Genomic DNA, 19,484 nt, shown 5'->3' on the forward strand with positions numbered 1-19,484 from the left:
ATGAATCTAGAAAATAATTATGAACCAAATCACTAGTTTTTTTTGCAGAATTAAAGCAGACGATCAGTTAAATTGACAGTTGTATGTAACAGCATCTCTGACATTGTAAACATGTGCTCTACATCCCATGGTTGTGATGTGAAGTCATTTTAAAATTTAAATAGTACACTTCAATGATTTTTGATAATATATATGGGAATATGCCATTCTTTTAATTAGTCCATATTATTGTTATCAAGGTTATACCAAAATGACGAATATTAGAGCAAACATCAAACATTGGAACAAGGCTAAACGCTAAAAATAACTTACTGCCAGGTGTTCACTTCTTAAGCTCATAGTCGTCATTTCAGCAAAAACATATGACCAAGAATCACCAGTTTATCAAAAATATGGATTTTCTATATTTAAATTGCATTTACTCACCAATTACAATATTAATCGGCACAAAAATATACAAATGAAGTCCTTGACTATAAATCTTATTTTAGAAACAAGGAAATACCATTAGTCACATGACATGGCAAATTCTGATCAACTCCACTAATTGACATTGCTTGTTTATTGCATTAAAATTTAGGATTTGCTCTTACAGAAACATGATTCACTACTTTTAATCTTTATTTAATGTGACATATCATTTTTAAATCATTATAGTTAAAAAAAAAAAAAATCACAAGAAACCTGATTCATGATAGTGTGTCCCTTAATCATGAGTGAATGGTGCACTTTCGTACTTTGAAAACCATTAAAATCGTTAATTATGCTAAATATTGCACATCAGTACTGATTGTATGTTTGATTGCCACCAGTCATTAAATGCACCAGTGGTTTACAAAGAACATTTTTTAATCAGTAATATGATTACTGCTCCCAATAACACATTTCAAGTTGCTTCTGTGAACGAGAATGTAGAACAACAATGATGAAATTACAGGCGTATATATACACCTCACTTTATATTTATACCCCTGTAATTTGATCATTGGTGTTCTTGAGTATGTTACATAAAAACCAACATGAAATTAATTTTTCCATTCTCTGTATCCCTTGTCAATGAAAAATTGTATGATGTTAACTTAGTTGTATACTTCTGTGAATTTTCTATGATGAAATTTTCAAAATTGTAACACCCACCATTCTACATTCTCATTCACAGAAGCAACTTGAAATGTGTTATTGGGAGCAGTAATCATATTACTGATTAAAAAATGTTCTTTGTAAACCCCTGGTGCATTTAATCCTGTTTAATATTTCATCATAATAAAATGGTCAATGATTCCCAAAACATCTCATATGCCAGATTTATCATATGATAGCTACATTTGTTAATTTTCTTCCCAATCTCTAAAATGACACTGTGAAATCAATGATGACTGTGTTGTGAAATCAATGATGACTGTATTGTGAAATTAATGATGACTGTATTGTGAAATCAATGATGACTGTATTTTGAAATCAATGATGACTGTATCATCTTTATCAGTTCATTACTTCTGGCTAGTGTGATTCAGACATTGATTTTTGGGACTATTTCATGGCTTGTGACAACATTACCTAATATTAATTTTTATATACAGCTAAGCGGTTTATATTTCTAATAATCCTTAAGTTTGACTTTGGCACTAAGTAATGACATAACATATAAATAAAGGGATGTTCCTACCATATTTATTCTCAAATTGCTTTCCCCTCTGACCTTTCCAGCATCCCTACACACTGTCCAGATCGTTAAAAAATATACTTAAAACTGTGCTACATTCCATTAATCTTCATAATTACTGTTTGATTCAATATAGAATACTTAAAGGAATGAGAGCTTGTGTCAAACAGCATTGAAAAAAATGCTTATACCAGTATTCCCATTTTGTTTGACTGAAAAATACTTGTACCAGCATGCCTTTCTGTTATGTTTGAAAAATTACTCCTTTGTCCAAAAATGTGCCACTTTTGTAATAGAAGCCTCTCTCTCTCTCTCTTTCTCTCTCTCTCTCTCTCTCTCTCTCTCTCTCTATATATATATATATATATATATATATATATATATATATATATATATATATATATATCAGGGATATTGAAACTCATATCCACTCCTGAAATGCAAATATTTATTTTAGCAATTGATGCAAGTCAAGTTCATTTATCTTTACTTTGACAACTGTTTTTGGGACTTATTTTTATCCCAAAGTCAACGGAGTACACAATCATTTTCTGATTATGTTCTCCAAAACAAAAATATAAAAACCATGTGCTGCCAAAAAAAGTACAGATTAAATTTCCTAATATATTCTTTGCACCTGGTAGAATATTATTAATACCTAATTCAAAGTTAGTTCTCATTGCCAAAAAGTACTGTATTTTGCCAAGTTAGTTTATACCCAAAACATACTTTTTAGTTCAATCTTTGAATCTATATTATTTTAAATCTGTCACTTTATACACCTTGATACCGCTCCGGTGGCCAAGTGGTTAGAGCATCCACCTCAGATGCGGGAGGTTGTGGGTTCAATCCCCGGCCGAGTCATACAAAAGAATTACAAAAATGGTACTAACAGCTGCCTCGCTTGACACTCAGCATTAAGACGTTAGTGTTAGGACTGGTCGGCCAGGATAACGTGACTGGGTGAGACATCATACTACATGTCTGTAGCATGATGCCCCAGTGATAGACATAATATGAACTGTCACACTGCAGACAACATAGCGATATGACTGAAAAATTGTTAAAGCTACGTTAAAAATAAATCCAAATCACAAACACACACATTATGCACCTTGATGCTCTGTTAATCACTAGTACTGAAGATGTGATTTTAAAACTTAAGTTGAACCGCTTTCTGACATCTTGAGTACATGTGCATTTACATGGTTTACACATATCAAATTTTGTTACAAGACGGCAGCTTGTTATATATTGCATACAAAATAGAGAGATTTAATGTGTGTTTTGTAAAAGAAAAATATTATGTAGAATTTTTATGTATAAACAATATATTTAAGAGAGGAACATACTTTAATTTTGAGGACTGTTTAATAAGTTTAAGGTTGTTTATTTGCATGTAAACTTAAGGTATTTGTCAAAAATTCTATTTGCATCTGTGATGCAACATAAATTCACAATTATATACAGTAATTCCCACTAATTTAAAGTTTTTATCAACAGGAAAATCTTGCAATACATTTAAAAGATGATCTCAGTTTTTCTTGATAAAATTCTTAAATCTTAGTATACAAGAGATTGGTTCATCATCAATGCTCATCGTGGTATATTCCTTGTGTCTGGATCAAAATAATGCAGTACATAATATACATGTATGTATATCAATATATATGCATGTATGTCAATATAAATGTATGTATGTCAATATATATGCATAAAAATGATCATATTACTTTTACCTTCATGCTTTTATAAATTGTTTGTCATTCATCAGTTTTATTTCAAGTTTTATGAACTTGAACATGGCAGTGCTATTAAGGAGATCTGGTATAAAATCATCTCTCAGATCGTAATATTATCAGTGTTTTGATAACTGACTTGCAGAAGTATTTGTTGTATTGTTGCACTGAATTAAAAGCTGGCTTCCTTTGTATTATCATATTAATTACATCTTTTGAATCAAATAAAGGAGATGGAATAAAAGAAAAGTTAAAGGCATGCAAATCCTACATACTTAAATTCTAGTGGTCCCGCTCATCTTTTGGGTGAACTCACTTCAGTTGATCAATCAAACACTGTTATAAATGTTATTATGTATTAACATAATTAAACTACCTAAAATTAACTGACTCATTCATAACTGTGATAAAAAATAGCAAGGCAACCAAGCGAAACTAATATTTCATAAAGTAAAGAGCTTGGTTTCACAGATACGGACTATTGTGGGCAAGCAATTTTCAGAGAATTCCTGAACTGGCACTTAGAGATATCCTCAAGGTTGATAAGAAGTTTCACTGTTACTTCCAATGAAATCACGACATCAATATTGTACTAACTGAACAATACAAAAATTGAATTTCAACTTGTCTCACGAAATAAATGTCACCAGTTTTTTTAAAAAAAGGAATCTTGTTTGGTGGTGTTTCAACAGTTAGTCTAGTTCCCTGCTAGTTTGACTCCTGACTTGGCACTAAACTATTAAATATCACTCTGGAAAACAGACTAATCAACAAAACAAAAAGCAGTGACATAATACACAGGTGTTTTCACTTACTTGTGACAGTTGTTGAAACCAGTTGGAACAATCTTTCACATGTTGGACATTTTGAAAATAAATGTTATTTATTCAGAATAACGAACAACTTCATTAGAAAAAGCTCGTTATTAACAATTATTATCGACTTGATTGTAAAATGAGGATTCAGTCATTAAACAGCCCAGTTCACTAGTCCCCCACCCGAACAGTTTTCGCGATGTCTAAGCGGATTTTTTCAATTTTTGGAGGTCCCTCAGTAACTCGCATCCTCACTTATAGTGTGGTCTATATTTGAGGACCCCATTGTGCATGAGTTATCAAGGAGGAGGTGTATATATAATGTTACAACAGATACATACATCAATCTCCTGAGACAGGATAGTCAGGGTGTCTTCTATAACACCTGTAACAAAAAATACAAGCTTAATTCATTGACATATATTAGAAATATTGAACTATGATTGTTAAATTTAAAATAAAATAATTCTGAATACCTATTTTCCACAGGCAGAATAGAAACATCAGACTCTCAATATTTCCAAAGATTCCATAGACAGAATAGAAACATCCAACTCCCCTTGCTGCCGAAGTTTATGTATGATTCGTTAATGGTACAGACACACACACACACACATACAGAGGGAAGATTATATAATCCATTTTTGTTTCTAGATTTTAAGTCTTGCACACACACACACACACACACACACACACACATGGTAGATTACTTAATTCAGTTTTCTTGTTTCTGGATTTTTCTGTCTCTCCCAAATACATACATTGAAGATTATATCATTCATTCTTGTTCCTGGATTTTTTTGTCACACCCAAACATGCACACACACACAAACATACACACACACACACATGGGGAAGATTATATAATCTAGTATTATAAGTGGATATTTCTGCTTTGCCCACTCACACATGGGGAAGATTATATAATCTAGTATTCTGAATGCCCACTCCCACACAGGTAAGATTATATAATCTAGTATTCTGAATGGATATTTCTGTCTTGGGGTGCTAGCATATTCATATTATTTTTTATTTTACAACAAAATTTATAAAGTTATATTGTGCTACAGAAATATATTATCTAAGAATTTACAATTGTTTTAAATTGTATTTAATGTAGATTTACAATCACTGTAGTCATTTGACTTTTATTTCTTGATTCTGATTTTGCCTTAAGAACCTCCTTTGTAAAAGCTAACTTTGTGAAATTGTTCTGCAATCTGCAAGGCTCATACATGTGGCATAAAATATTCTGTTAAAATGACTCTAATTATAATTAATTATAATTAGCATGTACCATTATGGTAAAGGATATCCTGGTTCATCCTGTGAGGTTCTCCCTCATCTCCTTCAAGATGACACATGCTGAAACAGATCATAAGTTGCAAAATGAATAATTGATCATCAGTGATGATACAAGCACAAGCAACCAAAGCATTTTACAAACTCAATTGTCTGTGTTGCTTGCAGGTTTTTTTGTATATATGGTAACAAGGTATCTAATAGATGTAACATAAACATTTGGGTATAGATTGCAACAAGGTATTTAATAGGTGTAACAAACATTTGTGTATAGATCGCAACAAAGTATATAATTGGTGTAACAAACATTTGTACATAGATGGTAACAAGGTATCTAATTGGTAGCATAAATATTAGTGTATAGATGGCAACAATGTATCTAATTGGTGTAACATAAACATTTGCGTATAGATGGCAACAATGCATCTAATTGGTGTAGCATAAACATTTGCGTATAGATGGCAACAATGCATCTAATTGGTGTAACATAAACATTTGTACATAGATGGTAACAAGGTATCTAATTGATAGCATAAATATTTGTGTATAGATGGCAACAGTGTATCTAACTGGTGTAACATAAACATTTGTGTATAGATAGCAACAAGGTATCTAACTGGTGTAATATAAACATTTGTGAATAGATCGCAACAAGGTATATAATTGGTGTAACATAAACATTTGTGTATAGATGGCAACAATGTATCTAATTGGTGTAACACAAACATTTTTGTGTATAGATGGCAACAAGGTATCTAATTGGTGTAACATAAACATTTGTGTATAGATGGCAACAATGTATCTAACTGGTGTAACAAACATTTGTGTATAGATGGTAACAAGGTATCTAATTGGTGTAACAAAAACATTTGCATATAGATGGCAACAATGTATCTAATTGGTGTGACATAAACATTTTTGTGTATAGATGGCAACAGTGTATCTAACTGGTGTAACATAAACATTTGTGTACAGATGGCAACAATGTATCTAACTGGTGTGACATAAACATTTTTGTGTATAGATGGCAACAGTGTATCTAACTGGTGTAACATAAACATTTGTGTACAGATGGCAACAATGTATCTAACTGGTGTAACAAACATTAGTGTATAGATGGTAACAAGGTATCTAATTGGTGTAACAAACGTTTGTGTATAGATGGCAACAATGTATCTAACTGGTGTAACATAAACATTTGTGTATAGATGGTAACAATGTATATAATTGGTGTAACATAAACATTTTTGTGTATAGATGGCAACAATGTATCTAACTTGTGTAACAAACATTTGCATATAGATGGCAACAAGGTATCTAATTGGTGTAGCATAAACATTTGTGCATAGATGGTAACAAGGTATCTAACTGGTGTAACATAAACATTTGTGTATAGATGGCAACAAGGTATCTAACTGGTGTAACAAACATTTGCGTATAGATGGTAACAAGGTATCTAATTGGTGTAACATAAACATTTTTGCATATAGATGGCAACAATGTATCTAATTGGTGTAACATAAACATTTGTGTATAGATAGTAACAAGGTATCTAACTGATGCAACATAAATGTTTGTGGCTTTTAAATTTTGCAATAAATACATTAGGACACAGAACCAATTAAAATGAAATTTCCAACTTGTATGAGACATTTTCTTTCAATTAGCTAGGATGATAATCAGAACCTCAAATTTAAGGATCAAAGACATAAATAAAAAAATTAAATTGAAATATCAGTTTTTGCAGTGTAATGTAAAAACAAAATTTGCCAGAATAATAAAGTAATATCTTAGTACAATCACAATATCCATGGGTGTTTATCTTTTATATGTTGGTTTTGAATCAGGTATATTATGGCCCAATGGGAAGAGAAGGTTTTGGATCAGGTCTATTGTGGCCTAATGGGAAGAGAAGGTTTTAGATCAAGCCTATGATGGCCCAATCAGAAGAGAAGGTTTTGGATCAGGTATATTATGGCACAATGGGAAGAGAAGGTTTTTGGATCAGGTCTATTATGGCACAATGGGAAGAGAAGGTTTTGGATCAGGTCTATTGTGGCCCAATGGGAAGAGAAGGTTTTGGATCAAGTCTGATGGCCCAATCAGAAGAGAAGGTTTTGGATTAGGTCTATTGTGGCCTAATGGTAAGAGAAGGTTTGGATCAGGTCTATTGTGGCCCAATGGGAAGAGAAGGTTTTGGATCAAGTCTGATGGCCCAATCAGAAGAGAAGGTTTTGGATCAGGTCTATTGTGGCCTAATGGGAAGAGAAGGTTTTGGATCAAGTCTATGATGGTCCAATCAGAAGAGAAGGTTTTGGATCAAGTCTATTATGGCACAATGGGAAGAGAAGGTTTTGGATCAAGATCAAGTCTATGATGGCACAATCAGAAGAGAAGGTTTTGGATCAGGTCTATTATGGCACAATGGGAAGAGAAGGTTTTGGATTAAGTCTATTATGGCACAATGGGAAGAGAAGGTTTTGGATCAGGTCTATTATGGCACAACGGGAAGAGAAGGTTCAAAATGACAACAACCATCATACTTTAACAAAGAACAAAAAAATAATTAACAATACATTTTCCTGCAACAATCATAACATCATAATGGACTATTTACATTGTGTATTGATATCATGGACTACTTACATTTATCTCCTGTGGATTGATATCATGATACAAGATTGTAAACCTCAAGCCTGAGGACACCCACACACCTACTTCCTGCATTGCATACATTAATAATGATACCCACACACCTACTTCCTGCATTGTAATATTACATTCATAATGACATCCACACACCTACTTCCTGCATTGCATACATTAATAATGACACCCACACACCTACTTCCTGTATTGCATACATTAATAATGACATCCACACACCTACTTCCTGCATTGCATACATTAATAATGACACCCACACACCTACTTCCTGCACTGCATACATCAATAACGACATCCACACACCTACTTCCTGCATTGCATACATTAATAATGACACCCACACACCTACTTCCTGCATTGCATACATTAACAAAAAACATCCACACACCTTCTCCTGCATTGCATACATTAATAATGACACCCACACACCTACTTCCTGCATTGCATACATTAATAACAACAAGGGTTGATTCTGAATGGGAGGATAAAACATGGTTGTCCGATACTAGAGGCAAAACACTTCAGAATGGGAGGATAAAACTTGGTCCCAATACTAAAAGCTAAAACACTTCAGAATGGGAGACTAAAACATGGTCCTAATATTAGAGGCAAAACATTTTAGAATGGGAGGATAAAACATGGTTCCAGTACATGAGGCAAAAATACTTCAGAATTGGAGATAAAACATGGTCCCCATATTAAAAGCTAAAGCACTTCAAAATGAGAGGACAAAACATAGTGCAATACTAGAAACTAAACCACTTCATCCCTATAAAAAGAACTTACTGTATCAAATTATCCAAGATGTCACACAATTTTCGTGCCTCTGCATCCACCAGTTTGGAGGTGGAAAGTCGCCTCAGGACACGTAATCGCTTATTCATGCTTTTGAACACTTTTACTGAGGCATCTGAGACCAGAACCTGAAAAATTAATTAGACACATTTTGATTATTATGTGCAACAGTTTTATTAATTATAATCATATATGTGATGGTTATATTCCTTACAATATTTTAAATCAAGATCTCAGTTCTGATATGATTGAGGATTCAGGAAAACATCAGCTCATCTGTTAATGGTATTAAGATATACCCTCCTTGTTCATGACTATCAAAATTTGAACAAACCCAAGAGTATGTGAATGGTAGATAATATGACCATGCCATTGTTAACAGTCTTTTGAATAGGCAATAGTGGGACATGGTAGATATGTCCATGCCATTGTTAACAGTCTTTTGAATAGGCAATAGTGGGACATGGTAGATATGTCCATGCCATTGTTAACAGTCTTTTGAATAGGCAATAGTGGGACATGGTAGATATGTCCATGCCATTGTTAACAGTCTTTTGAATAGGCAATAGTGGGACATGGTAGATATGTCCATGCCATTGTTAACAGTCTTTTGAATAGGCAATAGTGGGACATGGTAGATATGTCCATGCCATTGTTAACAGTCTTTTGCATAGGCAATAGTGGGACATGGTAGATATGTTCATGCCATTGTTAACAGTCTTTTGCATAGGCAATGGTGGGACATGGAAGATATGTCTACATTGTTGTTAACAGTATTTTGCATAGGCAATAGTGGGACATGGTAGATATGTCCATGCCATTGTTAACAGTCATTTGCATAGGCAATAGTGGGACATGAAAGATATGTCCACATTGTTGTTAACAGTATTTTGCATAGGCAATAGTGGGACATGGTAGATATGTACATGCCATTGCTAACAGAATTTTGCATAGGCAATAGTGGACATGGTAGATATGTCCATGCCATTGTTAACAGTCTTTTGCACAGGCAATAGTGGGACATGGTAGATATGTTCATGCCATTGTTAACAGTCTTTTGCATAGGCAATGGTGGGACATGGAAGATATGTCTACATTGTTGTTAACAGTATTTTGCATAGGCAATAGTGGGACATGGTAGATATGTCCATGCCATTGTTAACAGTCATTTGCATAGGCAATAGTGGGACATGAAAGATATGTCCACATTGTTGTTAACAGTATTTTGCATAGGCAATAGTGGGACATGGTAGATATGTACATGCCATTGCTAACAGAATTTTGCATAGGCAATAGTGGACATGGTAGATATGTCCATGCCATTGTTAACAGTCTTTTGCACAGGCAATAGTGGGACATGGTAGATATGTCCATGCCATTGTTAACAGTCTTTTGCACAGGCAATAGTGGGACATGGTAGATATGTCCATGCAGTATTTAATAGTCATTTGCATAGGTACTAGTGGGACATGGTTGAGTCTGGATATTAACAACCAATTGTTTTCAGTGGCATGGACACTTGACTAAGTTATGCAGTCTTGAAATAAACTTAATGCAGAGAAGCCAATTACCATGACCACTGACCTTTGGACCCCAGAATCTACCCTAAGTGCTCTAGAACAAAACTTATAGTATGAAACCCATTTTTCATGGAGCCACAATGACTTTTGTCTTAAACTCTTTGACCCCATAATCAACAGACCTTAAGCACACACTGACATTGACTTCTGACCTTTTTATCCAATATCAACAGTAAAAGTAATATTATTATGTGGAAATGGTGAACAAAATAATTCATCATCAGCCTCTGACAGAGTGAACAACAAAAACATTCATCTACCTCTAATACAGTGAACAACAACAATTTTTTTTTTATATCTGCCTCTGACATGGTGAACAATAAAAAAACCTCACCTGCCTTTCACATGGTGAACCCAAAAAACATGTTCTCATAAATATCCATTCTTTGATTGGCAATATTCTTAGCTTCTTAGCTGGAGTGGATTCTATATAATGTTCACTTCAACAGACAGTATTTCTAGCTGATCTATTGCATGACTGGAATCTGTATAATGTTGACTTTGATTGACAGTATTCTTAATTGGTCTATTGCATGAATGGAATCTAAATAATGTTGACTTTGGTTGACAGTATTCCTAGCTTGTCTATTACATGAATGGACTCTAAATAATGTTGACTTTGGTCGACAGTATTCCTAGTTTGTCTATTACATAAATGGAATCTAAATAATGTTGACTTTGGTTGACAGTATTCCTAGTTTGTCTAGTACATAAATGGAATCTAAATAATGTTGACTCTGATTGACAGTATTCCTAGCTTGTCTATTACATGAATGGAATCTAAATAATACTGACTTTGATTGACAGTATTCCTAGCTTGTCTACATGAACGGAATCTAAACAATGTTGCCTTTGATTGACAATATTCCTAGCTTATCTACATGAATGGAATCTAAATAATGTTGACTTTGGTTGACAGTATTCATAGCTTGTCTGCATTAATAGATTTTATAGCTTTTATAAATGCTACGTCTATTAGAAAAAGACGTCACATAGCAATCAAACTCTAGATCTATTTCATTAGATGTCTTATACATTCATTGCATGTTAATTTGTACATAAAGAACCAAATCACGTAATAGTACAAGCAGTAATGAATTCGTCTCACAAGGATCCAGTATTGCTTCAAACAATCCTGACTTTTACTACGCTGTTTAAAATAATAGTACTGTTAGTCCTTTGTACATTTATATTCATTCAGCTCATTTACACACAGTTTCCAATCAATGACTGCACTCAGCAAATTGGTTCAGTGTACAGCAAAGGATACCTGTGCATCACATAGTGTGTTATTATCAGCATGTAGATCAGTAATTAAATTTGTCATTGACTAAAAGTCTAGATATGTGCAACTTTGTACCTGTGACTGCAAAGCTTTCTTGAAGAGACTACTGTGGGCAGAGTAGTATCGGTTCAGAAGATGCATCGACTTTCGTACCATGTCATCATAATCATATTTAGACAGGTCCTGTAATTACATATACACAGAGACAATACAGAGACAGACCTTCAGGCCATGTTATTATACTCATACTCACAGACAGGTAATTACATATACACAGAGACAATACAGAGTCAGACCTTCAGGCCATGTTATTATATGCATACTTGCAGACAGGTAATTACATATACACAGAGACAATACAGATTCAGACCTTCAGGCCATGTTATTATACTCATACTCACAGACAGGTAATTACATAAACACAGAGACAATACAGATTCAGACCTTCAGGCCATGTTATTATACTCATACTCACAGACAGGTAATTACATATACACAGAGACAATACAGATTCAGACCTTCAGGCCATGTTATTATACTCATACTCACAGACAGGTAATTACATAAACACAGAGACAATACAGAGTCAGACCTTCAGGCCATGTTATTATATGCATACTTGCAGACAGGTAATTACATATACACAGAGACAATATAGATTCAGACCTTCAGGCCATGTTATTATACTCATACTCACAGACAGGTAATTACATATACACAGAGACAATACAGATTCAGACCTTCAGGCCATGTTATTATACTCATACTCACAGACAGGTAATTACATATACACAGATACAATACAGATTCAGACCTTCAGGCCATGTTATTATATGCATACTTGCAGACAGGTAATTACATATACACAGAGACAATACAGATTCAGACCTTCAGGCCATGTTATTATGTTCATACTCACAGACAGGTAATTACATATACACAGAGACAATACAGATTCAGACCTTCAGGTCATGTTATTATACTCATACTCACATCAGGTAATAGAATACACACAGATCTATTAGAAGTACAGTCTGTTTATACTGCCTAATCTACTGGCTCATTTGCATCCAACTGTAAAAAAACCTAATCATAATCAAATCTGCTACCATATTACCCACCGGAATATATTACTGTAGATATCTTGACTATAAATCAGTTGAATCAGTGGATATTCAATACATACAAGTGATGCATGGATGGATGAATAAGCTGACTCTAATACAGCCCCACCCCCAAGATTATCTTTGTTTGCTGGAGGGTTAATAAATATATATCAAGAAGAAAATTACTATCATCATCTCCTGTCTTAAATGTCACTTCATTTTATCAAATCATAATTGGTATTCCCAACTGTCACTTCATTTTATCAAATTAAAAATTGGGTGCCTCAAGGGGCTGAGTGGTCAAAAGCACTCAATGTTCCAGATCAATGCCATTGTTTGCATGGAATCAAGTCTTTGGCCCATAACAACAGCAGCAGCAAATTAAAAATTTGTATTCCTACTCAAAAGACATATGCTTCTAACAGTTCTTATATAAACCTGACCTGTTACCACTTAATAAACTGGCAGATATGGATGTAAGTAGCTTTTTTACCTTATCTGCCACTAGATAATGCACTGGCAAAGTTAGATGATTGTAGCTTGCAGTTTAAGGTAATGGTCACTTGTCAACAAATGTTTAGATAGCTATCTTATGTCCATGGTTTTATACTGTACTTTAAGATAATATCTGTAATCATGTTGACATGACCTTTTGACCTTAGAAAGTTCTGGAAGTGAACATGTGACCCACATCATGTTTATATTGTTATGTCTTTGCTTTTTATATAAGGCTCTAATAAACAAATTATTCATTCTGATTTTAATATCAGTTTTGGTGGAATCACTTTTATTCATGTTTAGATATAATTTGATAAGAATCATTATTTGCAACATTCATTGGAATTACAAAAGTGTTCATTGGTTGGATAAAAACTAGCTTGGGATAATTATGAATTCATTTAAAGATATTCTGGCACATAAGGACAGTCAAGACTAGCATTCATTTTGGAACACTATCTTTCAAATTTGTGATAGAACTGTTAGGATTATTTGGGATTTAATTTGCAATACTGTAATTTCCTCTTAGAATTTTCATTTTATAACTTAGAGAATGGAACTGTTTGTTGATTTTACAAAACTTGTTGCTTTTGCCATTTTATGTTTCTTAGTTTGAGTCCACATAGTCATAACATGCTTTTAAATTTGGGAAATGGTCATGACTGGAAAAGTACCCAACTGACTGTGCTGATGTTGCCATCATTTCGTCAATACAGTACATAAAGAATTTAAATTTGGGAAATGGTCATGACTGGAAAAGTACCCAACTGACTGTGCTGATGTTGCCATCATTTGGTCAATACAGTACATAAAGAATTTAAATTTGGGAAATGGTCATGACTGGAAAAGTACCCAACTGACTGTGCTGATGTTGCCATCATTTTGTCAATACAGTACATAGAGAATTTAAATTTGGGAAATGGTCATGACCGGAAAAGTACCCAACTGACTGTGCTTATGTTGCCATCATTTGGTCAATACAGTACATAGGGAATTTAAATTTGGGAAATGGTCATGACTGGAAAAGTACCCAGCTGACTGTGCTGATGTTGCCATCATTTGGTCAATACAGTACATAAAGAATTTAAATTTGGGAAATGGTCATGACTGGAAAAGTACCCAACTGACTGTGCTGATGTTGCCATCATTTGGTCAATACAGTAGATAGGGAATTTAAATTTGGGAAATGGTCATGACTGGAAAAGTACCCAATTAACTGTGCTGATGTTGCCATCACTTTGTCAATACAGTAGATAGGGAATTTAAATTTGGGAAATGGTCATGACTGGAAAAGTACCCAACTGACTGTGCTGATGTTGCCATCACTTTGGTCAATACAGTAGATAGGGAATTTAAATTTGGGAAATGGTCATGACTGGAAAAGTACCCAACTGACTGTGGTGATGTTGCCATCATTTGGTCAATACAGTACATAGGGAATTTAAATTTGGGAAATGGTCATGACTGGAAAAGTACCCAACTGACTGTGCTGATGTTGCCGTCATTTGGTCAATACAGTACATAAAGAATTTAAATTTGGGAAATGGCCATGACTGGAAAAGTACCCAACTGACTGTGCTGATGTTGCCATCATTTGGTCAATACAGTACATAGAGAATTTAAATTTGGGAAATGGTCATGACTGGAAAAGTACCCAATTAACTGTGCTGATGTTGCCATCATTTGGTCAATACAGTACATAGAGAATTTTCTCTAAATCTGTTTATCAAATAGAGAAACAGAAATGGTTATCCAGGCCTTTTGTGAGTTTAATTGATTAAATAGAAAAAATAGACATGGTTATAGATCTTAATTCGAGGTCCTTAGGGAATTCAGCTGATTAGTTAGAAAAAACAGACATGGTTATACATCTTAAACTGAGGTCCTTTGTGAGTTTAGTTGATTAAATAGAAAAAATAGGCATGGTTATACATCTCAATTTGAAGCCCTTTGGAATTTCAGTTGATTAAAAAGAAAATAGGCATGGTTATACATCTCAATTTGAAGCCCTTTGGAATTTCAGTTGAATAAAAAGAAAATAGGCATGGTTATACATCTTAATATGAAGCCCTTTAGGAGTTCAGTTGATAGTACTACACACCACATGTAACAAAAAGAAGAGATGTTCTTGTTGATTATTCACCACACAGTCTCATCCCTTCCTTAAGATGTCAAATGATATGGCTTCACTGGAACACTATGTCCTACATGAGATCTGCTGCTGCTGCCAAAACACTGATATGTATGTCTCTCCATTTGCCAACACAACCAGGACAAATTATGCCAACACATCCAGACAAAAAATGTAAAAACGTAGGACAAATCATGTTAACACAAACAGGACAAATCATGTCAACAAAACCAGGACTAATCATGTCAAAACAACCAGGACAAATTATGTCAACACATCCAGGATAAATCATGTCAACACATCCAGGACAAATCTTGTCAACACAACCAAGATAAACCATGTCAACACAACCAAAATAAATCATGTCAATACATCCAGGGTAAATCATGTCAAGACAAAAATACAAATCATGTCACTGTTTTTGTAGTGTGCTAGTAGACTGACCAAAAAGATTTCCAATTCAGCTGGCTTCAGCAAAGATGTTCCTTCAAAGATTTCACCAAGCTGACTCAAGGCTGTAACTGCCACACTGCAAATAAACATATAGGACTATATTTAGCAGTACATTGTACCATATAATATTTACCTTTATTATTGTGATGATGTCATATTTTGAAGTACATTTTGAAACATAATATTTGCCTTTATTAGTGTGATGATGTCATATTTAGCAGTACATTGTACTACATAATATTTACCTTTACTAGTGCGATGATGTCATATATATATATATATATATATATATATATATATATATATATATATATATATATATATATATATATATATATATATATATATATATATATATATGGTAGTAATAAAAATATTATATGCCTATAGGTATCAATGAGTGCATGCTTAGCAGTGTACTTGACATGCATATCAAGTCAGAAATACTTTAAGTAGTGTATCAAGTTCGACTGAGATAGCTTTAGCAGTGTGCTTGACACATTTCAAATACCTTGAAAAGTTTGCTTAACAGTCTGAATTGCCTTTGACAGTGCTTGACACATGTATCAAGTTTGTTAAAATATCATCCTTCAGTTTATGAAATAAGTACCATGGATGAGCTTGTATGGCCCCTTGGACAAACCCATCGTATCATCATTCAGTGCACTGTGAAATTCATTTGCATGACAATAGGAAACAGTTTCTATTTGCTGGGCTAGAAAGGAAATTTCAAATTCCCAATCAGTTTAGTCTCAGGTATCGTTATAATGCAAGACACTACCTTTATATATATGATAAACAGAAGATTCATTATTTTCTATTATACCTGCTATATGAGAGACAAAAATGTTTCACAATTGCCAATAATCAAGATAATGTGGTTTATCAGATCATCTAATTGACTGAAAGTGAGGCTTTCTTTGTATGACTCATATTTGTATGCTAAAACAACTTTAGACTTTCAGAGCTGAACATCCTACTTAGCTGTTATTAATCCCCTACCAAATTATGGAAACCCCCACCTAATGATGGAAACCACTAGCTGATGATGAAAACCTCTATGCAATTATGGAAACCCCCACCTAACGATGGAAACCCCTACCCAATGAAGGAATCCCTACCTAATGATGGAATCCCCTACCCCATGATAGAGACGAATACCTAATGATGGAAACCCCTACCTAATGATGGACAGGACCTAAAATGTCAAGACAAGATATAATTCTTCTACAAATAGTGTGAGTGCAATTACTGGTCAATAAATGTTTAAATCTAATGACTAACCTTTAAAATAACATTATTTTTTTGCAGAAACTTTTGTAAAACTTCCAAACAATAACTTCTTGACCTTTGACCTTTTGACCTTAACACTAGTTGTGATATCTTATATTCCATAGTAACTTGGAAAGAACATTTGGAAAAAGAAGTCTAACAATGTTATTGCACATTTCATGCTGGTGGTAATACATCTCATGAAGTTGAAAATGGGTTTACATGTTTCAGGGGCAATATATCTTACCATGCTCTAGGTGGGTTCGCATTTTGTGTATGCATAAATTACTATCCACCATATTTATTCATGAGTAATGCATGCACAGCTACAAACAGCAAAACCATGGCCTCTGAGTTTGAGTTTGACACTGAGTCTTTACTTTGAGCCAATCAAACTTGATCACACAAATATAAAGTAATTTCTAATTGATTAACAGCATTTCAAGCTCAAACACAAAAGTTTTATGATATCCAGGCCTGACATGTCACTGCATACTGTACTGGGGGATAAGAGTCTATGATATCCAGGACTGATATATCATTGCATACTGTACTGGGGGATAACAGTCTATGATATCCAGGCCTGACATGTCATTGCATACTGTAACTGGGGGATGAGTCTATGATATCCAGGCCTGACATGTCTTTGCATACTGTAATTGGGGGATGAGTCTATCATATCCAGGCCTGACATGTCATTGCAAACTGTACTGGAGGATAAGAGTCTATGATATCCAGGCCTGACATGTCATTACATACTGTACTGGGAGATGAGTCTATATTGTTTGACAAACAGATGATAGTAGATATGGGTCGGCTCTGTTCACAGATGGGAATACATTCTGCCTTACCTAATAATAATAGTCTTACCAAATACTAAACATGACCTAATAAATACTTAGCATGACCTAACAAATACTAAAATGACCTAACAAATCCTAAACATGACCTAATAAATACTAAACATGACCTAACAAATACTAAACATGACCTAACAAATACTAAACATGATCTAACAAATACTAAGCATGACCTAATAAATACTAAACATGACCTAATAGATACTAAACATGACCTAATAAATACTAAGCATGACCAAACAAATACTAAGCATGACCTAATAAATACTAAACATGACCTAATAGATACTAAACATGACCTAATAAATACTAAGCATGACCTAATAAATACTAAACATGACCTAACAAATACTAAACATTACCTACAAACACTAAACATGACCTAATAGATACTAAATATGACCTAATAAATACTAAACATGACCTAATAGATACTAAACATGACCTAATAAATACCAAGCATGACCTAATAGATGCTAAACATGACCTAATAAATACTAAGCATGACCTAATAGATACTAAACATGACCTAATAAATACTAAGCATGACCTAATAGATACTAAACATGACCTAATAAATACTAAGCATGACCAAATAAATACTAAACATGACCTAACAAATACTAACCATGACCTAACAAATACTAAACATGACCTAACAAATACTAAACATGACCTAACAAATACTAAACATTACCTAATAGATACTAAACATGACCTAACAAATACTAAACATGACCTAACAAATGCTAATCATGACCTAATAAATACTAAACATGACCTAACAAATACTAAACATGACCTAATAAATACTAAACATGACCTAACAAATGCAAAACATGACCTAACAAATAGTAAACATGACCTAATAAATACTAAACATGACCTAACAAATACTAAACATAACCTAACAAATACAAAACATGACCTAATAAATACAAAACATACTCCTTGTTGATATTAAGGTCAAATGGTTCCTCCATGAGACATCCTAAGCCTGGAACTCCCTGGTAAGAATTCTTGGCCTTGTCATAGATCTCTCTGAACATGTTGATGAATTTCTGTACAGAAACAAATGTAATGTTGGAAACATGTCAAGCAAAATGGAGATAAATTCTTGTAAAATAAAATTTAAATATTGGAACATGTCAAGCAAAATGTGATCAAGTTCTTTTGAAAAAAATTTAAATACTGAATGCTGGTCCTTTACAATGCAACCAACTCATGGTATAAATGGTATAAAGCCATACCTTACAGCATTGGGCATGGTCATGAACCATACTAGCATGGAGTATGGTCACTGACTCTAATAGCAAGG

General features: G+C 33.7%; 1 protein-coding gene across 1 annotated transcript in view; it reads right to left on the reverse strand.

Annotated features, from left to right (window-relative positions):
• The window catches only part of LOC149800497 (inositol 1,4,5-trisphosphate-gated calcium channel ITPR3-like), a 297,708-nt gene that overhangs the window by 162,370 nt on the left and 115,854 nt on the right, over positions 1-19,484 (reverse strand). The window contains exons 27-33 of the mRNA XM_089958443.1: positions 19,115-19,227; positions 16,026-16,110; positions 11,922-12,029; positions 8,973-9,109; positions 5,515-5,582; positions 4,555-4,602; positions 1,893-1,900 (exon numbers count right to left, since the gene is read on the reverse strand). Of these exons, the coding sequence (XP_089814569.1) occupies positions 1,893-1,900; positions 4,555-4,602; positions 5,515-5,582; positions 8,973-9,109; positions 11,922-12,029; positions 16,026-16,110; positions 19,115-19,227 (567 nt within the window). The remainder of the gene's footprint in view (positions 1-1,892; positions 1,901-4,554; positions 4,603-5,514; positions 5,583-8,972; positions 9,110-11,921; positions 12,030-16,025; positions 16,111-19,114; positions 19,228-19,484) is intronic.

This window comes from Sinohyriopsis cumingii, chromosome 5 (assembly GCF_028554795.1).
Source record: "Sinohyriopsis cumingii isolate HCF-2022 chromosome 5, ASM2855479v2, whole genome shotgun sequence".
In the NCBI taxonomy this organism is placed as follows: Eukaryota; Metazoa; Mollusca; class Bivalvia; order Unionida; family Unionidae; genus Sinohyriopsis; species Sinohyriopsis cumingii.